This window comes from Trachypithecus francoisi, unplaced genomic scaffold (assembly GCF_009764315.1).
Source record: "Trachypithecus francoisi isolate TF-2019V2 unplaced genomic scaffold, Tfra_2.0 Lachesis_group17, whole genome shotgun sequence".
Classification (NCBI taxonomy): Eukaryota; Metazoa; Chordata; class Mammalia; order Primates; family Cercopithecidae; genus Trachypithecus; species Trachypithecus francoisi.
The window spans coordinates 80,459,880-80,487,319 of record NW_022681462.1 but is presented as its reverse complement, the minus strand read 5'-3'; the positions used below and the strand labels follow the sequence as shown (position 1 = coordinate 80,487,319).

The window sequence follows — 27,440 nt, the reverse complement described above, 5'->3', positions numbered from 1 at the left end:
CAAGGTGCATCCATGTCATAGCATGAATCAGTACTTCATTCCTTTTAAAAAATAATTATTTAACAATTTACCTATTTTAATATAAATAACTCAGGGCATTTAGTATCCTCACAATGTCGTACAATCACCAACTTCTTATCTAGTTTCAAAACATTTCCATTACTCTAAAGTAAAACTCCTTACCCATTAGGCAGTTTCTCCCCATTCCTCCTCCCCCTAGTCCCTGGCAACCATCCATCTATGCTCTGTATCTATGGATTGATCTATTCTAAATATTTCATTTAAATGGAATCATATAATATATAATCCTTTGTATCTAGCTTCTTTCACTTAGCATAATGCTTTGGAGCTTCATCCATGTTGTTGTATATATCAGTATTCTTTTTAATGGCTGAATAATATTCCATTGTATGGATATACCACAATTTGTTTATCCATCATCTGCTGATAGACATTGGGTTCTTTCCCATTTTTGGCTATTATGAATAATGCTGCTATGAACATTCACATACAAGTTTTTGTGGACTCATGTAAGGTTTAAGTATAAATGCCCAATCTCTCTCCATTCCCATTTTCATGAGGCAAATACTTTAAATTCTTTTAATGGTTTCTTCTGGTAATTATCTGATGTTTCTGGCAATAAACTTATACTGCTTTTAGAAAACCAGCTTTAGGGTTGCGCACGGTGGCTCACTGCCTATAATCCTAGCACTCTAGGAGGCTGAGGTGGGCGGATTGCTTGAGCCCAGAAGTTTGAGACCATCTTGGGCAATGTGGCAAAACCCTGTCTCTGCTAAAAATATAAAAATTAGCCAGGCATGGTAGCGTGTACCTGTAGTCCCAGATACTTAGGAGACTGAGGTAGGATGATCACCTGAGCCTGGGAGGCAAAGGTTGCAGTGAGCCAAGATGGAGCCACTGCACTCCAGTCTAGGCAACAGAGTGAGAACCTGTCTCAAAAAAAAAAAAAAAAGTCAATTTTAGATATTATCTCTTGAGTTCCAATTATGGAAGATGAGCATTTAGTTTTATGTCCCCCTGTGTGCAAATGCACACTTACTTTATCCTCCCATCTTCACAATATTATTCTTATCTCCATTTTTGGTTAAATCTAGAATTGGCATTTACATTGTTATGACTATGCATTTATAGTCATGCCACGTCATGTACAAAGATTATATTCACTTCATCATACTTTTTCCCCTTAGGTTCTAGATGACCTAGAAGGGAAAATTTGCTTTACTTAAACATTTTCCTCAGTTTCCTATGTACTAATTAATAGTTCATCTTCAAATTCTGAAAGAAAATGAAAAATCTCTAGATATATTAAAACACACTAGACATTCTACTGTTTTCTTGTCAGCATCCACTTCCCTATCCTCTGATAAGAGTGATTTGAATCTGAAACCAGGGACAGGGACATGACATGAGGCACAGTGTGGGCAGGGAGTGGACCCACCTGAGCTCCAGCCCACTATGAGGAGGGCAGAGCTGACAGGGAGGGAGCCAGCGAGCAAGTGACCTGACTTGCCTGGATGACACCGTTCAACCTTTGCATTCTGCCATATCTTTACACTTTGCAATTATATGCAACAAATAAATTCTTTTTCCTGCATAAGCCTGAGTTGTGCTTCTGGTGCTTACAACCCAAAGGGGTAGTAACTAACATGGACACTGAGAATAGGGGCTGAGCTACTTCTGTGCATCTACGTAGGTCTTTGAGGAACTCTCATTTCACTTTTAGCAGGAGATGCACAGAGTCTTTTCACTTTAGGTCAGGACCTAAAGTAGTGTTAGTCTAATGGAGGATCGATTTCAGAACTAAGGATCCCCTCAAATACAGGTTCTTGTCCTTGACAAACAGAAAATAAACTAATAGTTTCAGAAATGACTAAATATGAAGACAATAGCAACACCAAACACACTTTATCAAATACCTGGTAAAGCACATTTTGAAAGGCAACCAGGATGTTAATTTCATGTCACATAACCATTTCTTGCACTTGAATATTTTTCAGTGTATAATCACATCCAAAACTTTATCAGATCCCCTCAGCCTTCTTTTTTCATAATGACCCACATTTTGAAGTCGCTTCTAAGCATAAAAACAAACCAAAATATATTTTATGAATAATTATCTATCAGTTTCCTCTAAATAAAAACCCTAAAATGTTTATTCTTCCTCAAGTCTAGTTTACTTACTTTTCTAGTCCGCTCTCCTGAATTCTGTCTTTTTTTTTTTTGAGACGGAGTCTTGCTCTGTCACCAGGCTAGAGTGCAGCGGTGCAATCTCGGCTCACTGCAACCTCCGCCTCCTGGGTTCAAGTGATTCTCCTGCCTCAGCCTCCCAAGTAGCTGGGACTACAGGTGCGCACCACCATGCCCAGCTAAGTTTTGTATTGTTAGTAAAGACAGGGTTTCACCATGTTGGCCAGGATGTTCTCAATCTCTTGACCTCGTGATCCGCCCACCTCAGCCTCCCAAAGTGCTGGGATTACAGGCATGAAGTGGCGCCTGGCAAGCTCTTCTGAATTCTAACAATAAACAAACAATTTGTGTTTCCCTAGCTCTGGGGGAACCATGAGTCTTTTTTCTAACTTGTTTCCTTTTCATTCCTACTCTGTAGCCATGGCTTGTTCACCTAGCACACTGGTTCTTAGCACAGTACCTTACACAAAACATGTCTGTGTGGAGTCCATATGCCTAGTTTCGAATCTCCAGCTCTGTTACCTACCAGCAATGTGATCCTGTATAAGTTTCTTCATCTGCAAAATGGAAATAATACCTGTCCCATAGAATTGTTTAAAGATTAAATGAGATGTATGCAAAAGAGACACGGCAAGCATGCAGTAAATGTTAGCTGCTAGAATTTGTTGGTTAAAAGAATGATCGCTGCTTAACCAGTGCTCCTTGTTGTTTATTTCACATGAGAAGCTTGCAAGACACAGCTACTTGTTCACTGCCTAGAATCTAAGCCCTACGAGGGCAGAGACTTTGCCTTATTTATTGCTATATCCCCAGCAACTATCATATATCTGGGACATAATAGGTATTCCACAAATCCCTATTTGTTGAATGAATGACTGGATAAATGAATGGATAAATGACTGGATAAATGAATGGATATAGGTAATACAGGTATAATTTTACTGCTATTCTGATTTTATGAATGAGGAAACAACGTCTCAGAGAGGTCAAGTTGCTTGCATGAAGTCCCACAGAGAGTTAGAGAGGGATTAAAACACAGTTCCCCTGCCTGGTTGTTCTTCTCTTTCACCATATCACTTACTAGGCCTTTATTTCATTATCCAAAAATTCAGGTGCAGCATCTAATTAGTTACTAAGTAACAATTTTCAAGGGCTAAACATGATTCTTAAATTTTAAAACTTACCGTGGTATCCACAGCCTTGACTTTCTCTGTGGGAATGTGCTTTGGTTCAGGTTCTGTCTGTGACAGCACCACACATCCCTCAGCCCCTAAGGTAATGATTACCACCTGGCAGCCCCTTTTCAAGAGCACTAATGCAGCCTCCCCAGCATCTGCAGCGCTGTCCACTGTGAGGCCAGTCAAAATCTCAGCCTGGAATACACAAAAGTCAACAGAAACAGTGGTGAAAATAAGTCACCTGGATCCACTTCCAGATTTGTTTTTCTAGAAAATGTCTCCCTTCTTTTTCGTAACAACCAATGCAATGGGAACCTTGATGGATACTGGTACAGGAAAATAAAGCAGTAACAGTGATGACAAAAACAACCTATAAAAGACATTTCAAGCAATAACAGTGATGACAAAAACAATCTATAAAAGACATTCTTGGGACGACTGGGGAAATCTGAATGTGGCTTGGATATTAGATGATAGTACGGAATTACTGACAATCTTCTCAGGTGTGATCATGGTACTGTGGTTCCTCTGAGGAGATGTATGCCGAAGTATTTGGGGTGAGGCATCATGTTGTCTGCAACTTATTCTCAACAACAAAATACTTTTTTTCCACTTACGTTTCAACAAAAACAAAACTAAGTACACACAGGGAAGAGGAAAAGCAAATATAGCAAAATGTTAACAAATGCTTAGGTGAAAGGTAGTTGTTCATTCAGCTTTTCTGCACATGTAATACTTTTAATAAAGAGTTAGGGGCAACAAAGGAAATTCTATCAAAAAAAAAAGAAAAAAGGAGGGTTGGAGGGGAGGCAGGAAAGGAGAAAGGAAAGGGCCACTGCCAATGATTTTGGTATAAATTGCACCTGTAAGTTTGGCACCTAAGGACATAATTCTTCCAAGCCTCTCTTGGGCCATAACCCCTCTTCTCAAATTTCCAGTTTTTGCTTTCCATGTTTGCAGACTACTCGTTTCTTTCGTTTGTTTTTGCCAGAGAAGATGGAAGCAGATTAGGAGAGGTACTGACAGGTAGCAGAAAAAGCAGCGCCCTGGCATTCAGGAGACCTCGCCTACTCACTCAGTCTGTGACCTTCCCCACATCAATTACGATCTGTAAAATGAGGGAGCTTTCAACAAGATCCGTATTTTTCTCCCAATTTCTCCTTCAATATACTAATTTTTTATTCCATTCTAATGTTTATTTTTCTACCGAGTGATTTAAAAACGTTTCCATGACTATTTAGGTTTTCACGACTTCTAATTGGTTGTTTTTCATATTCGCACGTTGTTGCTTCAATTCTGTTTCTTTCACAAAATTTTTTATTCTTTCATAATGAATGTTAATCTTAATTACACTATTTTAAAGTATTTTTTGCCTTGTTTATTTATTTAGAGACAGTATCTTGCTCTATTACTCCAGCTGGAGTGCTGTGGCATGATCATAGCTCACTCCAGCCTCAAACTCTTGAGCTCAAGCAATCCTTTTGCCTCAGCCTCCCACATACTGGGACTCCAGGCATGCCCCACCACACACAGCTCATCTTTTATTTTTGTAGAGACAGGATGAGGTCTCACTATCTTCCCCAGGCTGGTCTCAAACTCCTGGGTTCATGTGATTCAACTGCCTTGGCCTCCCAAAGCACTGGGATTACAGGTATGAGCCACTGCGCCCGGCTGCGTTTTATTATATGAATTTCATCTTGGGCAAATTCATCTGTAGGTTGCTGATTGTGCTGTGTGAACTTTGTAGCATTATGTTTTTCATTTGCAGGCTCACTTTGCTCACTGTGAGTTGGAAAGCTGTCACACCTCAGCTCCCACCTGGTTGATGCCTGCTTTTCAGTGTTTTTTGTTTTGTTTTGTTTTGTTTTGTTTTGAGACAAGAGTCTTGCTCTGTCATCCAGGCTGAAGTGCAGTGGGGAGATCTCAGCTCACTACAACCTCTGCCTCCCGGGTTCACACGATTCTCCTGCTTCAGCCTCCTGAGTAGCTGGGACTACAGGCGCATGCCATCACACCCGGCTAATTTTTGTACTTTTAGTAGAGATGGGGTTTCACCATGTTGGCCAGGATGGTCTCCATCTCCTGACCTCATGATCCACCCGCCTCGGCCTCCCAAAGTGCTGGGATTACGGGCATGAGCCTCCGCGCCTGGCCCTCAGTGGTTTTATAGTAGCTTCCGCCAGGCACACAAGAGTCTCTAAACCAGAACCAGGTATTATATTGGCAATAGGGAGTTCTTGCTCTGCTGTTTCTGGAGCTACTGCCAGTCCAGTCACTAAGTCAGTGGTTGGCTTGGTTTACTTCTTGGTCAGAGGCTGTGTCTCTGTCCTGCTACCTCCTCAGGTTGGGAGCCTTAAATACGCTTCAGGCAGCAGGGGCAGCAGGTTCCTCCACCTTTTACTGTTAGCAGGGGAGCCACAGCCTAGCATGTATGGTTTCCATCCGTGGGCTCGACTCCAGTCACCTATAAGTGGCACACTTTTAGTGTCCATGACCCACAGTGGGTGAACTTCCTACCACCTCTGCCTGTTTCTGGGGTTGGTGTACAGCCAGCATATCAAGGGCGGAATGCTCTGTGAGGCTGTTCCATTTCTGATCTGTGGAGTTATTCATCTTGTTTTAGAGCTTGTGAGTATCTTTTCATTGTCTTCATTAATATTTACATATCAATGGTTTGTGTTTGGAGCAGAGTATCATAAGCATGAATTTACATTATTGCTGTGATTAGAGTTCATCAATAAGAACATTAAACTTTTTTTGTTTTGAGACAGAGTCTCTCTGTAGCCCAGGCTGAAGTGCAGTGGCGCGATCTTGGCTCACTGCAACCTTCGCCTCCTAGGTTGTGGTTCAAGCAATTCTCCTGCCTCAGCCTCCTCAGTAACTGGGATTACAGGCATGTGCCACCACGCCCAGCTAATTTTTGTATTTTTAGTAGAGACGGGGTTTCACCATGTTGGCCAGGCTGGTCTTGAGCTCCTGACCTCATGATCTGCCCACCTCGGCCTCCCAAAAGTGCTGGGATTACAGGTGTGAGCCACTGCGCCTGGCCCCAGAACATTAAGCTTTTAATGTTTTTCTTTCTTCCATTAAGTTTCTGAGACCAATTTCCTTAAACACCAGAGTTCTTTCATTTATTTATTTCATAAGCATTTACTAAGTGCCAGCTATGTGCAGGTACAGTGTAGCAGATGTTATTTTCCAAAGATAACTGTATTAACCTATATCATATCACAAATCCTGGTTTTACACTGTGCCAATGACAATCTTCTCGTAAGGGGTGGGATACTAGGGTGGACCTTCCTGCTTAAACCAATACAATGAGTCAGAAGTGATGCTGTGTTACTTCTGAAGCTAACTCACAAAAGCCAGCATGGCTTCTGTCAGGTGTCTCCTTCTCTCGGGAAGCTGGATCTTGAAACCCAGCTACCATATTATGAGGAAGCCCAAGTCACACATAGAGGCCATATTTACGTGTTCCGGCCAACAACCTCATTATGCCCCCAGCTGAAAGCCAGCATCAACTGTCAAGCATGTGAGTGAAGAAAACTTCCAGCTTTTGCGTCTTCCAACTGAAGCCTGGGGCATTGTGCAGGAGAGTCAAATCATGCTATCCCCTGGGTGAATTCCTGACACACAAAAACTGGGAGTGACAATAAATAATTATTGCTGTTGTAAGCCAGTACATTTTGGAGGTAGTTTATTATGCAGCAATAGATAACTATATACACAGGGATAGCCATCAGGGATACAACAGTGAATAAGACAGATGTCTCTGACCTCATAGAACTTGTAATTTAATGGAGAAGACAGAAGAAATGAATAAGTAATTTGAGGTGTGATGAGCATTTGAGTAATAAATAGAGTGCTCTTCAAGTATGTAGCAGGAAAATTTAGGCCAGTTTGGCAGTTGAGGGTACTCTAACCTCTTATTGTGAAATGGTCATTATTTCCCACAATTTCTTCTTCCTAGCATGGTGGTTGCTCAAAAATATTGCATAACCTATTGTGGTTTGTTAAAATTAGTTTCCTTGTAGCAGTCTTCTTTCTTGTTTCCTCTATGTTTTGAGAGATGAAATTATCAAGAAAGCAGGTCAAGAAATCCTAAAAGCCTTTATTCAGCCTTTAAACCAGATGGAAAATTAGGCTGGGTGCAGTGGCTCATGCTTGTAATCCCAGTACTTTGGGAGGCTGAGGCAGGAGGAATGATTTAGCCCAGGAATTTGAGATTAGTCTAGGCAACATGGCGAAATCATGTCTCTACACAAAATAAAAAAATTAGCCAAGCATGGTGGTCCCAGCGACTTGGGAGGTTGAAGCGGGTGGACTGCTTAAACCTGGGAGGTAGAGGCTGCAGTGAGCCATGATGACACCACTGCTTTCCAACCTGGGTGACACAATGAGTTCCTGTTTCAAAAACAAAAAGTGGAAATTTAACTATTATGGTTCATTCATTTCTTTCTCTCCATGTTGCATTCACCAATGTGTATAGCTGCATCCCACTGACAGGCAAGAGCTCTGTTCTAATGCTGTCTGGCATATAAAAAAGCAGAAATATTGAAATTTTCTTCCTAACAATATTTAAGGAAGGGTGGTACAATATCCTTTCTTATTGTACCAGTTGATAGATAGTCTGTTCAGATGATACATCATGACACAGGGTCTTTGCTACAGAATGTAGCAGATCCTCCAGGAGTTGTACACTAATTAGGGTTGCCAGATAAAATACAGGAAGCTCAGTTAAATTTGAATTTAAGATAAATGACAGGTAATTTTACAGTATAAACTTGTTAGGTATGTTATTTATTATCCATCTGAAATTCAAATTTAACTGGACATCCTGCATTTTTACTTGCTAAACCTGGCAACTTTAATATAGTCCTCAGAATATGAAATAATTAGAAAAGAAAACAAAACACCAGTAGTGTGAGGGCAAGGAAGGGACTAAAATTAACTGAGGTTTGATAAGTGCCAGAATATGGAAGTGACTCAGAGAATCCTTTTTTTTCCCCTAGGATTTACTAATTTCCTTTTCTCCACACCTCAGTAAACTGAAAAAATCCGTTTTCACCATGCCTGAGAATTCACGTCATCAAATTGATGTGGTTAGTTCTGCCCCTTTGCTTTACCCACTTGCACGAACTTTTGGTTTCTCATAGAACGAGCAAAGCAATTCACCCTTACCTCACTTTCATTGCAGCAGAACACATCTGAAAGGGTGTAGAACCGGGGATCCAGGTCAGCAATGGCAGGGGCTGGATTGAACAATGTTTTCACTACAAAGGAATGGAAAATGGGGTGATCATTAGTTTTTATTTTTAACACGGTGCATTTACAGACATTCAGTAGGGAAAATCCCTGAGTTCATTTTTGTCTTCATCTGGTTAAACATCCACTTAGTTACGGATGTAGAGAAAAGTCTGAAATCTCAATCTCCACGACAGCTGGGTACCAATTCCCTATTTCCATTTTCTCTACTTTGCACTTTACAACATTTCAGCTTCCAGGGAAAACAGCAATATTACAGTCAATGTGATTGTAGAGTTAAGGCAAAGGCAACAAGAACATTAGAGAAAAGTAAAAATGCTGTGGCATGAAAGTACATGTGTGAATGTGAACAGGCTGGTGGACATTTTTGTGGGTTACTTTAAGGGCTTGGTTTCAAGGCTAGTTCATAAATCCATTTTCCAGGGAAGAAAAGGAGATGATATGAAATAAACAATGAAAGGTTCAGAATTTTCCTGGTGGGAACAGTAAGCAGGAAGCTCATGTGCATATGCATATTTTATACACCTATGTATGCCTCCCAAATATATCACAATTACTCCTGCAAACATATGCACTTACACAAAAGCTGACATTCTTGGCTTCTGTGAGCAATCTGGGAATACAAAAAAAAAAGATTGAGAAAGGAGGAGGAATTCAATCAGAGGCTGGTGCTAGCTCAGACTGATAGGCTACAAGAGAAGGATAGATGGGAATAGCAGACACAGGGAAATGAGAATATCATGGTCATTTTTCAGAGGGAGGAAAGTGAGGCTCAGAAAGATAAGGTCATACGTCTCAGGTTATACACTGGGACACAGTTAAGATGGACCCCTACTCAGGGTCCTCTGGCTTTAAGTTCAGAGTTTAAACTCTAAAAAACTCTAAAAAAACTTTAAACTAAAAAAAGCGGCCTCTCTAGGCCAGGACTCTGTCCACACCTACACATGCCTCAGTGACAATTCACAATATTTTAAAACACCCCTTGGTTTGGGACTTTGTAAATGTAGATATGTATATTTCAAGTCTTTAGAAATTACATTCATAGGAAGCTCCTTCTTTGTCAAAGCACTTATTCACTTGAGTACTCAACTAGATTGGTTAGTCTTCTTTTTCTCAACCCAGGTCCACTGACTTGCATGTTAAGTAGTCTCATTTGACTACAGACCCATAGTGTAAAAATCTCTAGCTGCAGTTCTCAGAAACTTCAAGAACAGTGATTTGCAAACTTGGTTGCATATCAGCATCACTAGGAGAGCTTGTGAAAATGCCTGATTTCTAGGACTGACCTCAAACCCACTGAATCAGAATCTCTGGGGGTAACATCAGGGAATCTGCATGTTTACAAGTTCTCCAGGAGGCTCTCACATAGCCAGCTTGGCACTAATCCATTCCACATTCTTGTGGACATGCTAATCAGCACGTGGCTAATGAAAACTGTCTACTACTTCAGCCTGGTGAGGACATCCAGTCTACTTCTGCACCTTCCTTGGTCTTACCTAACATTTTAAGCATTTTGATTCAGTCAGTGGGTCTTGTCCAGTATAGGCTAACACTATTCCCACATTTTTGTTACTTTAGAATCCAGAATGTCCACCCACAGAAATTCTACGGTATATTTTTGGCTGCTCAGATTTTTGTATAGAGTTATTGTGCAGCTTAAATTAGAAAACGGATGTAAAAGCCTAGTGTAAACTCTAATCTGCTGTACAAATGTAAAGGATTATTACTATTATTATATTGTCCTTTACAGATAGCCCAACACCCCTGCCTGTCCACCCATCTCTTCTGCCTTCTTCTGGAGTTTGTAGCCTGGCAACAGTCTCTCTCATTGGTTCTCTCACTTCTGAGAGGTCTTAGAGATGTCAATTACACATAAAGACTCTCATTGTCCCGTATTCTAACACATCACTTAAACTTTTTAGGTTTTCAGAACAATATACTGTTCCCAATTTTCCTCAAGCATTAAGTGGAAACAACTGCTCACCTAGCACATTCATCAGCATTTGAGCACGGATTAGAGCAAGCTACAAGTATGGAACAACATGGTAGAGCCATTCTTAAAGGATCCTTTTTTTCCCTCAAAAGATGCCTGGTCCTGCAATTCCTTTTCTAAATCCATCCTATAGAAATCCATAAGCATACAAAGATGATATACAATGTTGTTTGTATAGCCCTGTTTGCAATAGAAAACACAAAAAGAAACCAATGCATTTATTAAAGGGGATTGGTTTAAAAAATTATGACATAGGCCGGGCTCGACAGCTCACGCCTGTAATCCCAGCAATTTGGGAAGCTGAGGCGGGTGGATCACCTGGTCAGGAGTTTGAGACCAGCCTGACCAACAGGGTGAAACTCTGTCTTCACTAAAAGTACACAAATTAGCCGGGCATGGTGGTGCGTGACTGTAATCCCAGCTACTCTAGAGGCTGGGGCAGGAGAATCACTTGAACCCGGGAGGCGGAGGCTGCAGTGAGCCGAGATCGCGTCATTGCACTCCAGCCTGCGCAACAAGAGTGAAAGTCTGTCTCAAAAAAAAAAAGAATTATGACACATGCCTAATGTAAATCACTACAGTTGTTAAAAAGAGTAAAGTAGATTTCCGTTTGTCAAAGAAAGACTTCTATAATTTATTTATAAGTGAACAAGGCAGTTTTGTACTGTACTACCCACCCCCAACTTTTTGAGATGCCTCTGTCACCCAGGCTGCAGTATAGTGGTGCAATCTTGGCTCACTGCAACCTCCACTTCCCAGACTCAAGTGATCCCCCCACCTTAGCCTCCCAAGAAGATGGGACTACTGTGCCCGTTACCACGCCTGGGCAATTTTTTTCTTTTTCTTTTTCTTTTTTTGGTAGAGATGAGGTTTTGTCATGTTGCCTAGGCTGTTCTTGAACTCCTGGGCTCAAGCGATCCTCACACTTTGGCCTCCCAAAATGCTAAGATTACAGGTGGGAGCCACCATGCCCAGCCTATTCTCCCTTTTTAATAAGAACAAATAACAAACTCACATAACTATATGTGTATTTATATTTATACACTTACACAGAAGAAAAAAATGTCAGAGAGGTTTCTCACTAAACTAATGAGCCATTAGTTATAAAAAACTGATGGGACTAAATTTGACTACAGGTTAAGTGCTGTATGTAGCAAAGACAACACTCTTAAAACATACAGTATCTGGCCGGGCGCAGTGGCTCATGCATGTAATCCCAGCACTTTGGGAGGCTGAGTTGGGCAGATCACAAGGTCAAGAGATCAAGGCCATCCTGGCCAACATGGTGAAACCCTGTCTCTACTAAAAATACAAAAATTAGCTGGGCGTGGTGGCACATGCCTGTAGTCCCAGCTACTCAGGAGGCTGAGGCAGGAGAATTGCTTGAACCTGGGAGGTGGAGGGTGCGGTGAGCTGAGATCACACCACTGCACTCCAGCCTGGTGACAGAGTGAGACTCTGTCTCAAAAAAAAAAAAAAAAAAAAAAAAAAAAATTATCTTACATCAAAAAACAGGTATACTAAAAATGAAATGTAACATCTGGGTTTTGCTTCCACATAATCCAAGGTGGCAGTGCGGGGTAGGGAGCCATGAGGCAGGATACAGACAAAACAAGATTGGCTATGTGTGACAAAAACAAGCAATGGGGAAAAGATTCCCTATTTAATGAATGATGCTGGAATATTGGCTAGCCATATGCAGAAGAAAGAAACTAGACCTTTATCTTCCACCATATACAAAAGTTAACTCAAGATGGATTAAATATTTTAAATGTAAGACCTCAAACTATAAAAATCCTAGAAGAAAGCTTAGTAAATACCCTTTCTGACACTGGCATTGGCAAAGAATTTTTGGCTAAGTCCCCCAAAGCAACTGTAACAAAAACAAAAATTGACAAGTGGGACTTTAAACGAAACAGCTTCTGCATATAGCAAAAGAAATGGTCAATAGAGTAAACAGAAAACCTAGAGAATGGGAGAAAATATTTGCAAACTATGCATCTGACAAAGGTCTAATATGCAGAATCTATGAGGAACTTACATAAATCGACAAGTAAAAAACAACTCCATTAAAAAATGGGCAAAGGACATGAACAGACATTTCTCAAAAGAAGACATACAAGTGGGCCAACAAACATATGAAAAACTACTCATCATTTCACTCATCATCAGAGAAATGCAAATCACACTATAATGAGACACCATCTCCCACCAATCAAAACAGCTATTATTAAAAAGTCAAGGGCTGGCCGTGGTGGCTCACACCTGTAATCCCAGCACTTTGAGAGGCCGAGGCGGGCGGACCACGAGGTCAGGAGATTGAGACCATTCTGGCTAACACGGTGAAACCCTGTCTCTACTAAAAATACAAAAATATTAGCTGGGCATGGTGGCAGGTGCCTGTAGTCCCAGCCACTAGGGAGGCTGAGGCAGGAGAATGGTGTGAATCCAGGAGATGGAGCTTGCAGTGAGCCGAGATCGTGCCACTGCACTCCAGCCTGGGTGATAGAGTGAGACTCCATCTCAAAAAAAAAAAAAAAAAAAAAAAGTCAAAACACAACAGATGCTGGTGAGGCTGCAGAGAGAAGGAAACACTTATACACTGTTGGCAAGAATGTAACTTAGTTCAGCCACGTAGAAAGCAGTTTGGAGACTGATTTTCAAATAACTTAAAATAGAGCTACCATTTGATCCAGCAATCCTATGCCTGGGTACACACCCAAAGGAAAACAGATCATTATACCAAAAAGAAACATGTACTTGTATGTTCATCACCATGCTAGTCACAATAGCAAAGACATGGAATCAACCTAGGTGCCCATCAATGGTAGACTGGATAAAGAAAATGTGGTACATATACACATGGAATACTATGTAGCCATACAAAAGAATGAAATCATGTCCTTGGCAGCAACATGGATGGAGCTGGAGGCCATAATCCTAATCAAATTAAAACAGGAACAGAAAACCAAATACCACATGTATTCACTTATAAGTGGGAGCTAAATATTGAGTATGCATGGACAGAAAGATGGGAACAACAGACACTACAGTACTGGAGCAGGGAGGGGCACAGGGTGAAAAGTTACCTATTGGGTACTGTGCTCCCTACCTGGGCGCAATATTCCTATGTAACAAATCTGTATATGAGGGCCCGGCACGGTGGCTCATGCCTGTAATCCCAGTACTTTGGGAAGTTAGGGTAGGCGGATCACCTGAGGTAAGGAGTTCAAGACCAGCTCGGCCAACATGGTAAAGCCCCGCCTCTATTAAAAATACAAAAATTAGCTGGGTGTGGTGGTGCAGGCCTGTAATCCCGGCTACTCTGGAGGCTGAGGCATAAGAATCACTTGAATCTGGGAGGTGGAGGCTGCAGTGAGCCGAGATCATGCCACTGCACTCCAGCCTGGGTGGGCAGAGCAAGACTCTATCTCAAACAAACAAGAAAAACAAAATCAAAACAAAAACAAGTATGCACATGTACCCCACCATGTCTAAAATAAAAGATTGAATTTAAAAGTAGAAAAAAAGACTGGCCACATGTTGGTAATTGTTGAAGCTAAATGATAGTATAGATAGGTTTACCATACTATTCTCTGTATGTCTATATATATTTGAAAATTTCCATAATAAAAACAAATTTTAAGGAAACAATCACATTAAAATTTAAGTATCAATTGATAGAATAAGGAATTCTATAATTTTACTGTAAATACTGTATAAAAATCAATCAATCTTATTTGCCTGTACTTTACTGAGGGACAGCATTCTTCAACAGCATTCTTCAATACATAGGCTTAGAGTCTGACTAGTAACTAAATTTAGAGGAAAAGCGTAAATGCCATAAAGAAAGGATTCTTCTCGGCTTGTGCTACCACAAATAAGCATACTCTACCACGATGAAAGAAACATAAATTAGCAGATGCAGCTAATCAAAGAATGCAAATCTGTAATAGACAAGGTGGAAGCCATTATGTCATCCTGGGACCAGGCAGAGCTAGAAAACACAGAATGTACCATGGAGTAACTTGGAGTTGCAGAGGTGACTGGCAGCACCCAACAGTAATTATTATTAATTGTAGTGTCAGATGAACTAAACTCCTAGTTAAGATCTTAACTGCATGTTAATGGATAGCACAATAACGTCAGTAAGGAACTGGTGAGGCCTGGAGGAGCAGTTGTATAGGCTAAAAGGCAGGAAAACGAGGCAGAAACTCTTTATGGTGTTGTCATGGATGGCAGGGGCTGGACAGTTAGGAAGGCCCTAATAATTAGCTCAGAGAAACCAGGGAAGAAAATCACCCTAAGTGAAGACACTGCGAGCATGTTGGGATAGTCAAAATACTGGCTTTGCTGTCCATTACTCCAGAGGCTCTTTTCTGTGACTTGAGCAGCAAAAACGCTCAAAGCTTGGGCTATGTGCTGGACAATGTCACTGTGAAAGTCTGGATGACCAGACAAGAAGTTTTGCTTGCCAAAGGCAAAAGGACTGAAGTGGCATTAAAAGATACTTTGTATCATACTGATAATTTAACTTTGGCAATTTTACAATCTCAATTATTTATAATTGTTCATGTACTGTTCCATTTGCTTGGAAATGGATATAAAGACCAGAACCAACATGCATAATTTCATCACAAGCAGCTGCAGCATTGGCTCTTCGGTGGGCCTACCTCATAGCATTGTGGCCTGGTGAGGATGGGGGCTATACAGGGCTACCGATTTTTGGTGTTTTAGCTGCTATGTCTTTAAAATCGATGCTTTCATTTTGATAGAGACAGAGAGTTTTGAGACAGTATATTCAAAGATGTAGGGATCTTTTCCTCTGGATTTTCATAACTGATATATTAGCATAATCTAGTTATACAATGTGCTTAATTCAAAATTCACTACTTGTAAGCAGTAAAAATAATGGAACTGTGATAACAAAACCCACAGACGATGATGACAATGATGACTTTATCATCTTTCTTGAAGATGGAATAATGCTGTTTAGCACATAGGCAGCTTCCTGGGGCAAAGGGTAGGGTGCTCAATGCCTAAGAGATCATTAAGCCCACTCTGCTCTGGGATCAGTCCAAAGTGACATGAAAGAACCCTGAGAGCTGTCAGCCCAATTCTGCTTTCACAGAAGAAGAAAGTGACGTCCAGAGTGAGGAACTGACTTACTTGACTGAGATCCCCTATTTGCTGATTATGAATTTAAAGCCATACTTCATGATTCTCAAACCAATGCTCTCCTTTCATTATACCAATCTTCTTCTTCCTCTTCCTCCTCTTCCTCTTCCTCTTCTTTCCTCCTCCTCCTCCTCCTCCTCCTCCTTCTTTTTTGAGACGGAGCCTTGCTCTGTCACCAAGGCTGGAGTGCAGTGGCGCGATCTCGGCTCACTGCAAGTTCTTTCTCCCGGGTTCACACCATTCTCCCATCTCAGCCTCCTGAGTAGCTGGGACTACAGGCACCCGCCACCACGCCCGGCTAATTTTTTTGTATTTTGAGTAGAGATAGGGTTTCACTGTGTTAGCTAGGATGGTCTCAATCTCCTGACCTCGTGATCCGCCCACCTTGGCCTCCCAAAGTGCTGGGATACTGCTCTTCTTGCATATGAGAATGATGATGCATTACACACACACACAAACACACACACACACACACACACACACACACACACTCCCTCCTCATGGAATAGAATCTAAGCTGCATCTGGTTAGTATCTACCAAATTGGGACTAGCTGACTTGGCCAGAGAAAGCCGCCTGACTGGAGGACTTCTGGACAGATGAGTGTGTGTGCTTGTGTGCATGTATGTTTGTGTGTGTGCGCGTGCGCGCATGTGTGTGTTCTGTTGGGGTCACAGTGCTGAAAACACTTTAGAGCCTCTTCTCTGTTTCTTGAGCAGAAAGACACATAAAGCTCAGGCCACGTGCTAGACAGTGTTAACATTTATGGACTTGACTTTTCTAGAGATACTCTTCATAAAGGCTCAGTTTGTTGGAATCAATGGGTTGTGGCAGTTTGAAGTGCGGTTTAAACTAGGAGACAGAACTTGGGTCTTAAGAGTCTGAAATCACGGTTTCCTTAACTTAAAGTGTGACACTGGTTGAACAAATGACTTAACTTCTCAGTCTCAGTCTTCTCACCATTAATCTGAGAGAACACTACCTGCCATATCTTTGTCATAACGTTTTTCTGAGGATAAAATGTGTAAGAAAGTACTTCATAAGCTATAAAGTACATATAAATGCATGGTATTACTATTTCTGATATTATTATATAAGGAAGTTCATGCAGAATTAATAGCGAGGCATGCTGGCTCTTAGTAAAAGTGTGAAGTAGGCCAAGTGGTCTATGACCCACTGTTACCTACCCACCTTCCTGCTGCCCTGGGTCCTCCAGCTCCCAAATGGAAGAGCTATACGGAAGGGGATGGAGGGAGCCTTTCTGGACCCAACCCAATGACAGCCCCAGGGTAGGCTGCCTGCCCATCTGGATTACTCTGTTCTCACCTGTGAAAGGTTAGATCCTCAACTGTGGCTGCCGTACCTTTCTCTCCTTCACCAGCTGGGTAGGTAACAGGCAACTAGACTAGGACAGAGGAAACAGTGATCTCTGAGCAGCAAGGGATAGTAGGAAAAAAAGAGAAGTTACACGAGAATATGCTTTGATCTACACAAAGAAAGACAAGAGCAGGAGCAGGGTGGCACCCTGTATTCACATCACTCTGCTGAGATGGGCACAGTGCAGAGAATGCGTAACCATAAGCATTAGACTTTACTGTGACACTCCGAGAAAATGGAACCAAATGGGTTTTGGCTTAGAATTCTTTCTGACAGCTTCAAGTCCATTAAAAATATACTAAATGTCAGTGAAAATTTACCACAGCATGTTATTTTGCCAAGAGGAAAATTTGTGAAATCAGGACGAACATTTAAAAATTCTCCACGAAATCATTCCACTGACTTATTTTCCATTTATTTCTATGTAGAACACTGTACACTTCGGGAGAAATCACTTATATAAACACATACACACATACACACTGTTCTTTTTCTTTTTTCTTTTTAGTTTTGTATCTTGAGAAAAAGTCAATGTGGTTCTCTATTCTCTACCTTATTCTTAAAAAAAATTACAGAACTATTGCCACAATATCAAGAAGTCATCATGTTAGAGTGGCTACTATTTATTTTGATTTTTTTCACCAAATGATGCTTGATCAGGATATTATCCTAACTTTAAAGACAGAAGTGGATGGAAGAGAAAAAAATTGGGATTTACCACCATGTACTACACCATGCTTGGCATCATATTTTATTTTATTCCATCCTTAGAACAATTCTGCAGATGGAGTATTTCTACATGCATTTTACTGACAAGGCTCAGACAAATCAGGTAATTCTGCTAGTACCACGAGAGTGACAGGGACAGAAATGAGATTCTAATTCAGAAGATGCTTTCCCCACTAGTCAGTGGTGAAAAAGAAGCAAACAAAGAAATTATCTTAAAAAGTCTGTTATTTGCTGGAGGCGAGAGAAGAGGAGTGAGTGGGAGAACAGATGAATCAAGATTAGCTACAGGTTGATAACTGGAAGCTGGGTGATGGATTTCATCGTACAATTCTGCTGCTTTTGTAGGTTTGAAAATTTCCAAAATCAGAGGTCAAACAAAAGAGGCAATGTCAATGGACACTGATAACATAGAAAATATTACATATAAACACTTTTTGTTGTTTATTGAAAATGATAAAGTTTTATGAAAAGGAGAAAAAAATCTAATCTTCAATTCCTAGAGACGTTTGTCAAAAAGTAACTGGGCTGCCCCAGTTATTTTGTATGTATGTATGTATTTGTAGGTATGTATATATTTGTATGTATGACATGCAGCTTGACTTCTGCTTCTCAGAGTAGAAAACATTTCACCACCTAATGTGTACCCTGGACAAGCGGCTGCTTCAGGGATTCTTTTTTTTTTTTTGCGATGGAGTCTCGCTCTTGTCACCTAGGCTGGAGTGCAGCAGTGCGATCTCAGCTCACTGTAACCTCCACCTCCCGGGTTCAAGCGATTCTTCTACCTCAGCCTCCTAAGTAGCTGGGATTACAAGAATTCTAATTCTACTTGTACCATTTCTGCCAACTACATTGAAGATTTATATGGAGGGATCTTGGAAATGCTACTCATGTTTTTTTTAACCGTTTGTAAGGTTCTCTAACATTATCAAGAACCACAAGACTGTGAATCTCACAGATGGAAGAAACAATATTTTACTACAGAAAGAGTATTGCTTTGCTTAACTTAAAATTAAGATGGCTAACTTTAATTAAGATGGCGATAAAAGCTTTTATAGAAACAATGACAAATATGTATAATTACCTCCACTCCTGCGGGCCATTGTTAGGGCTTCCAAAGAAGTTGCTGGAGTTATTTCGAGCTGGCAGACCACGACTTTGGCTCTACTAATGACATTGGCTGCTGCCCTCAGGTCCTCCGTATTCAAAAGTAAATTTGCTCCAGCCACTATGACAATGATATTCTGGCCTATAAAGAAATTCCGCCTATTTATATTAAAACTAAACAAAGCCAAGCAATGATATTCTGCAGTGTCATGAATACAATCACCCTTGTAAAGTCATTATACAAAATGTGTTGTAAGTATTAATTTTAACATTTCTAGGTTATTCAGCTTGAATTTTGAGTTCCAAATGTATCTTTTGTAATATCTCTGTAAGATTCACATTATTCTGATCACCTTAAGCAAAATCTTAAGAAGATTTTCCCAATATTCTTATATATAAAGAATATTAGTTGAGAAATGACATATAACATACTTTAAACATTTCTTCTATAGAAAATAGCTGGTGTATGTATGTGGTAAAGGTTCTGAATCCTAAACGACAGATGCCATAGAGACGAATATAAATAGGAATAAACTTGTATGACACTGTAGTAGGCAAGTAGTTCATGTGTACCCTATGGTATTCTAAAAAGTGATGCTGTCAATCAAAACACATTTTAAATATCTAACAGATAGAAAATTGTATCAGATATAGAAGAGAGAGGGATACCTGGCTTACACTATAATGGATCAAACAGAAACAGAACTAAGGATTCTGATATATTCTTATTACTTGGACCTGCTGTCTCTAATCCCACCTGAATGGTGGTGCATTTCATCTGTAAGGTGAACCCTTAAGAGCTATGCTGTCCAATATGGTAGTCATGAGCACAAGCCCCACATGGCCATTGAACATTTGAAATGTGGCTAGTCCTGGCTGGGCATAGTGGCTCATACCTATAATTTCTAGCACTTTGGGAGGCCGAGGTGGGCAGATCACTTGAGGTCAGGAGTTCAAGACCAGCCTGGTCAAATGGTGAAAACCCATCTCTACTAAAATTACAAAAATTAGCTGGGCGTGGTGGTATGTGCCTGCAGTCCCAGCTACTCGGGAGCCTGAGGTGTGAGAATCGCTTGAACCTGGGAGACCTGAGGTCACGTCACTGTATTTCAGCCTGGGCAAGAGTGAGTGAGACTCTGTCTCAACAAAAAAAAAAAAAAAAAAAAGAAAAAAGAAATGTGGATAGTCCACTCAGGTGTGCTTCAAGTAAAATACAAGTGGATTTCAAAGATAGTACAAAGGAAATAAGGAAATAAGGTAAAATATCCATTCATTCTTACCATTTTAAAAATTAAAAAAAAAAAAAAGATAAATTTTCGGGTCTCGCTCTGTTGCCCAGGCTGGAGTGCAGTCGTGCGATCTCGGCTCACTGCAGCCTCCACCTCCTGGGTTCTTCAATCAACCCTCCCACCTAAGCCTCCTAAGTAGCTGGTATTGCAGGGGTGTGCCACCATGCCTGGCTAATTTTTTTTTGCATTTTTAGTAGAGATGGGGTTTCACTATGTTGGCCAGGTTAGTCTTGAACTCCTGACCTCAGGTGATCCACCTGCCTTGGCCTCCCAAAGTGCTGCGATTACAGGCATGAGCCACTGCGCCCAGCCAAGACAAATTTTTGATTACACACTGTAATGATAATATTTTGGACATATTGGGTTAAATATATTGCCTAAGTTAAATTTACCTGTTCCTTTTTACTTTTTAAAATGTGGCTACTAGACAATTTAAAATTCCACATGTGGCTTGCATTTTATTTTTATTGGACAACACTGATCTGGAGGAATGAGTTGTAGCAGGCATTTTCTGTGCTCCAGGCTGCTCGTGCTGATCTTGTATAGACATGACCTAAAATCACCTCTCAACAGAGAACAAATTCTATCCTATCATCTTACCACAGATGTGTTTGTTGGCCACGAGGAAGACTTAATAAAGTGTGGATGGTTCAGCATAAACCTAACCTCAGTCCCGGAAAAATTCAAAGTACCCACTTGCTGAAAGACAGCATCTCTCCTTCATTTTCTTCAGTGACCTCATTTTCTCTGTTGGAGTCAACTGCTACTTCCATGTTGCTGTCTCCCAGATCCAAATTTTTGGCCTGGCCTTAGCTGCTGAGCAACAAGCCCAAGACTATAGCTGTCTGATGGACAATGCCATATGGCTAGCTTGTTCATGCCTCAAATTTAACTTGTCAAGACTAAACTTGCAAACTCACTCCTTCGTTTAAGGGAGCTGATTGCCCCATCTCTGTGTATTTGTCTGAATTCTTCTATTACCACCTATACTTTTGAGGGCATTACTGTACACTGTAAACCAGGCAAGGTCTACCAAATAGGCACTTGACACACACTATTACATTATATCTTTGTATGGAAAATGCAGATTTTGTTCATAAATAAGAAAGAGAACTTGAGGATATTCCTAGAACAACAACAACAACAAAATAGGTTTAAGACAAGGAATGAGCTGCTGTTGGCAGGAATAATTACTTAAAAGGTAGCTTAAATGAACACAGGCTTTCTATAGTTAGAATGAAAACTTTTATCTACTACCTTTAGGTGAAACGTATCATTATTATTGCAACTTGGAATCACTAAAGTTGAGTTAAAAATACTGTATTTTCTGTGAGAAATGATCCTGCAAAGCTGCATCATAAATAAAAGACACATTGTGACAAATCCTAATTTAATAAAATGCACACTGTCCACAACACATGAGGCTCTGTCCTAGGTGCCCCACGAAACGCTTGGTCCTTCTGAATATTGATTCTGATTTTTAAAAATCTTATGTAGGTGTTTTTATAATTAAAACAGTTGGCAGAAATTATGAAAACCTGACTTGAAGGTTGTTACTATTTTTTTTTTTTTTTTTGAGACAGAGTCTTGCTCTGTCGCCCAGGCTGGAGTATAGTCACCAGATCTTGGCCCACTGCAACCTCCGCCTCGTGAGTTCAAGTGATTCTCCTGCCTCAGTCTCCTGAGTACTGAGATTACAGGCATGTGCCACCAGGTCCGGCTAATTGTTTTTGCATTTTTAGTAGAAACAGGGTTTCACCATGTTGGTCAGGCTGGTCTTGAACTCCTGACCTCAAATGATCCACCCGCCTTGGCCTCCCAAAGTGCTGAGATTATAGGCGTGAGCCACCACGCTCAGCCACTGTTTTAATTCATTCATTCATTTATTCATTCACTCATTCATTTATCTATTTAGAGTCAGGGTCTCACTCTGTCATGCAGGCTGAAGTGCAGTGGTGGGACTGTGGCTCACTGCAGCCTTGAACTCCTGGCCTCAAGTGATCCTTCCACTTTAGCTTCTCAAAGCATTGGCATTACAGGTGTGAGCCACTGTGCCAGGCCCAATTACTATTTTAAAAGATACATGTATCAGCTATGGTAAAGCCTTGTGGCAGACTTAGTTGTATATATAGACTTTTGCGATTTGATTGCTGTTGAAAGAACAGACAAAATTGAACACAAACGATAAGTTGGATGTAATTAGTTGCTGCCATTTGCTCAGAACATATTCTATAAATATGACTCATCAAACTTTTCTTTGCACCTATTTACATTTATTTACCTAGTGTAACTAAAATGACAGATGAATGCTTGACTGCTTTTAGAGACAAATGTCAATTATAAGTTCACCTGAAGGGTAATGGGGACATTACAGCATATACATATTATTTTGAGGCAACTTCATATATATTGGAGAGACAATTTTGAAAATCATCTGAAAATTGATCTAAACAATCAACGTGAGAAGTATAAATAAAGGGAAACACATTTACATTTGGATTGGAAAAACTATGCTTTAGGCCTTGAGTGGTGGCTATAGTAAGAGGTCCATAGGATTATGGTAAAAATTGATGATGCTTCTGATCTAACTCTGGAAATACACTGTCTTATGAAATGACACTCCAATATGCAAAACACTTACCTTCATTATTGACAATTATAGAAGCAGTTCCTGTAGCAGCATCTTTAGTCTGATATGTAAATTCTGAAAGAAAAAAGAAAATTACAATCACATGTATACAGACTAGCATGTATAATTTATTTTAACAATTTCAGTACAACACTAATCCTTGGGAAAACTTTTTAACCTTTAACCATCTGGAATGATTAAAAAAATAAGTAATTAGTGCTAATTTATACCCATCATCTATACAACAAGAAAAACAGACAGCTTTATATTTAGTTGCACCTTTTCTCTGCATTAGTAACAACCCACCAAACTGCTCCGACTTTCAAGTACCCCCAATTATTCATAATTGTATACAAATGCATTTTTCTAGACCAACACACTTATGTTCTTCATTGAAAGGAATGTCAGAGTTGAGATAAAAAGTAAAGGTCAGACCTATAAAATGAACTTGTTTGATTATTTTCATTCTCATAAGCTTGTTAGTTCACCAAGAATCAAGGTCTAGCATATAAACAGAAATGCTGACCAGGCAGCCTTTGGTAGCAGCAAAGAGCCTTGAACTGGAGTCAGAAGATCTTTATTCTAGTCCTGGCTCTGGCTCCAACCAACTGTGTGCTCTTGGAAAAATCACAGAACATCTCTGGCCTTTGGTTTTCTCTTCTGTGAAATAATGGTTTCAGTCTCTATGGCTTCTAATGATTGTTGCCAGCTGTAACGTTCTTAAAACACCTTTTGTGAATGCAGTACCTTTTTCTCTTTGTCATTTGTCACATATCCATGAGATGAAGGTTTGTAATCTCTTATCATTTTATTCCCATCTGGAGGAATGTACATGGAAGAATAAACCAAAAGACATTCAAGCAAGAATGGACAAAGCTGTGCATAAAAATTCTCTGGCCACCAGGGGAAGGTCTAATAATTCTCTTCTAGATTCAATTTTTCTCATAACAAAATCACACAAAAAGGCTATAAACACTAACTTTAAAAAAGATGGGAATTTTACCTGTAGAAATATCATTCTGTTTTAAGTTTTCTATATAATCATTGCCAAAAGAATCTTTGCCAACCTGTACCAAAGAAATAATGAATATTAGATCTTTTATAGTTAGTAAAATGCTACAATGCAGTTTTTAGAATGCTTAGCATTTTAAAAGGGCATATCTGCACAGTACTTTACAAACATTAGCTAATTAATCTTCTTAATATAAGATGCTAGACTTGATTGCAGCCCAAAGAATTGTTATATAATAATGTTTCACTTATATCCTACTTAAAATGTGAAGTATTTAATGAACGCCACTCATTAAGTCATTCTCATTTTGAGCTGTTCATGTGATAATTCCCACTGAGATGGAGTTGTCTACCATCATCAATCCTTAATATTTATGAACAATCTCAGCTGTTTGTACTTCATGGTAAGTATGGGCATCTTTGTCATGACTTACCTGATGTTCCAGAATCTTTTTATCTTCTCCCTTGACACTGACATGTGGAGGCAAAGAAAAGGAAATTTTAAAGGCCCTAGCTAACTTGAGTAACTTGGTATAATGGAATTCTGTTTTTGCATCCTAGCATCTATTCTGTTAAAAGTATTTCAGTTTTTCCTTTGGACACCCATTTCTGTCCCATTCTATAGACAACAAGATTAGGTTGGCCAAGGGACCCAGGCCTGATTAAAAAGCATGTTCCTTGTAGTCCCAGCTACTCGGGAGGCTGAAGCAGGAGAACTGCTTGAACCTGGAGGCGGAGGATGCAGTGAGCCGAGGTCACGCCACTGCACTACAGCCTGGACGACAGAGTGAGACTCTGTCTCAAAAAAAAAAAAAAAAAAAGGTGTGTTCCACCACCCTGGTCACAGTGATGGGTTCATGAATGGGCATGTGACTTAAACCAGTCCAAAAAGACTCAATCCTGGGACTTTTATTGAAGCTACCAGGGAAGACAAGTTTTCTTCCCAGTAAGATTGCTGGCTATAAGAGAATGTAAGCTTGTAGTCACTGGGGCTCACCATGTGGAAACAGCTAGAAAGAAAATAGAGAAACATAACAGAAAGCAGGAAGGTGACAGACACAAACAGACACAGACTCCTAATAGCCTAATGGACCCCTAAGTCATCTGAAGCCAGCTCTACCGCAGGGCTTTTCAGTTACATGAAGCAATACATTCTTTTTAAAAAATTTATTTATTTTTATTTGTTTGCTTAAGCTATTTTGAATTGAGTGTCTATTGTCTGTTACTAACAAAGTCCTGATTAGCTTCAGGCTGGGCGCAGTGGCTCACGCCTATAATCCCAACACTTTGGGTGGTCAAGGCAGACAGATCACCTGAGGTCAGGAGTTCGAGGCCAGCCTGGTCAACATGGTAAAACCCCGTCTCTACTAAAAATACAAAAATCAGCTGGGTGTGGTGGTGCATGCCTGTAGTCCCAGCTACTTGGGAGGCTGAGGTAGAAGTGCTTAAAGCCAGGAGGCAGAGGTTGCAGTAAGCTGAGATTGCACCATTGCACTCCAGCCTGGGCGACAGAGTGAGACTCCGTCTCAAAAAAAAAAAAAAAAAAAAAGGAAAAGAAAAAGCTAGTTAGTCCAGTGCCTAGTGTCACCCTGAACCACTGAACTATAATTTAAGTTGCTGTGTTTGTGCCTGGGCCCTGTGACCACATTCTTGCTTTGTGGTCCACTTTGGTGACTGGATCGCTCCCTGCTTCTGTCAGCACGAGTGTGTATCCTCTTCATCTGGTTAGCCCTCCAGCTCTTTCAGAACAGGTACTCTTCTCTGCCTGGCCAGCCATCTGCAGGGGCCAGAGCTTTAGGTCTGTGGCTCAAAGCCAGAAAACTGTGATTGCAAGGCCTTTGATACCAACTGCTGGCATTTTATTGACATCTCCCTACTGTCCGTTTCTGTAATCACTGTGCTAGTCAGGACACCCCTGTTATCTTCTCCCATACCTCTCCAATGCTAACCATTTGTCTGACTGCTATCTTGGCTTGAACTCTACGGTTGAATCTACAGCAGAGGCTGTAAATTGGTGGGTTGAAAGTTGAATCTGACTCCTAGATATGTTTCATTTGTCCTACTACTGTTTTCTAAAAAGCAGACTTTATTTTTTATTTATTTTATTTTATTTTTGAGATGGAGTCTCTCTCTGTCGCCCAGGCTGGAGTGCAGTGGCACAATCTCAGCTCACTGCCAGCTCCACCTCCAGGGTTCACGCCATTCTCTTGCCTCAGCCTCCCGAGTAGCTGAGACTACAGGCACCTGCCACCACACCCGGCTAATTTTTTGTATTCTTTTTAGTAGGGATGGGGTTTCACCATGTTAGCCAGGATGGTCTCGATCTGACCTTGTGATCCGCCCGCCTCGGCCTCCCAAAGTGCTGGGATTACAGGTGTGAGCCACTGCGCCCGACCAAAATAGACTTTATTTTAAAAACTAGTTTTAAGTTCTCAGCATAAGTGAGTAGAAAGCATAGAGTTCCCATATACTTTGTCTCTTCCTGCAACTAGTATCCCCCACTACTAACATCCTGCAACTAAGTGTATGTTTGTTACAACTGATAAACCTAGATGACATATCATTATCACTCAAACTCCATAGTTTACATTAGGGTTCGCTCTTGGTGTTGAATATTCTATAGGCTTTTACAAATGTAAAATGTCATATATCCACCATTATAGTACTATACACAATAGTTTCACTACCCTAAAAATCCTCTGGGCTCTGTGTGTTCATCTCTCTCTCCCCACTAGCCTCTGGCAAACACTAATCTTTTCATTGTCTCCGTAGTTTTGCCTTTTCCAGAATATCATACAGTTGTAATTACACAGTATGTAGCCTTTTCAGACTGCCTTCTTTTACTTAGTAATATGCAACTAAAGTTCCTCTGTGTCTTTTTGTGCCTTGATAGCTAATTTCTTTTTAAAGCCAAATAATATTCCAGCATCTGGATGTACCAGAGTTTATTTATCCATTTATCTACTGAAGGATGTCTTCAAAGTTTGGGAAATTATGAATAAAGCTGCTATAGATATCTGTGTGCAGGTTTTGCTATAAATGCCCTGCTATTTTTGTTTTAATTTTAATTTATTTTAATTTTGTTTTTAATTTTAATTTTAATCAGTTCTCAATACTTAAATATTAGAAGACTTCACAAAAACAGACAGATGTCCAGGAGGTTCTGAAAATTCAGAGGTTCTAGTAACACTGCGTCCACATTCCTGCAAGGCAAACCACCTGGAACTGAGAGGTGAGTGCCTTAAAGTGGGCATAGACTCTTGACTTCATCACAGTCTGTATCTAGCCTACTGCAATTTCTGTTACCTGCTTGGCTCCTGTAGGTCTTTAGGCTTGCGACCTCTGAACTATACTTCTGAACTGAACTTCTGTTTTTCTGTCCTGCCAGTGAGCACTACTTCAGTGGACTACGTCTCAATCCAGGCTTCAGTCACTCCTGGTGTGTTCCATTCTTCCACAGAAAATTGTTCCTTTCTGGAT

General features: G+C 40.4%; 1 protein-coding gene across 3 annotated transcripts in view; it reads right to left on the bottom strand.

Moving 5' to 3' along the window:
* RBKS (ribokinase) overlaps positions 1-27,440 on the bottom strand; it is a 109,521-nt gene that overhangs the window by 42,194 nt on the left and 39,887 nt on the right. Inside the window, exons 3-8 of one of the 3 annotated variants that reach the window (XM_033176184.1) lie at positions 23,953-24,016; positions 22,962-23,024; positions 19,009-19,173; positions 8,568-8,659; positions 3,393-3,581; positions 1,947-2,095 (exon numbers count right to left, since the gene is read on the bottom strand). In XM_033176184.1, coding sequence (XP_033032075.1) covers positions 2,015-2,095; positions 3,393-3,581; positions 8,568-8,659; positions 19,009-19,173; positions 22,962-23,024; positions 23,953-24,016 — 654 coding nt within the window. In that variant the 3' untranslated portion in view covers positions 1,947-2,014. Of the gene's footprint in view, positions 1-1,946; positions 2,096-3,392; positions 3,582-8,567; positions 8,660-19,008; positions 19,174-22,961; positions 23,025-23,952; positions 24,017-27,440 lie in introns of those variants that run through there. The other 2 variants (XM_033176183.1, XM_033176185.1) reach the window with 2 other exon arrangements.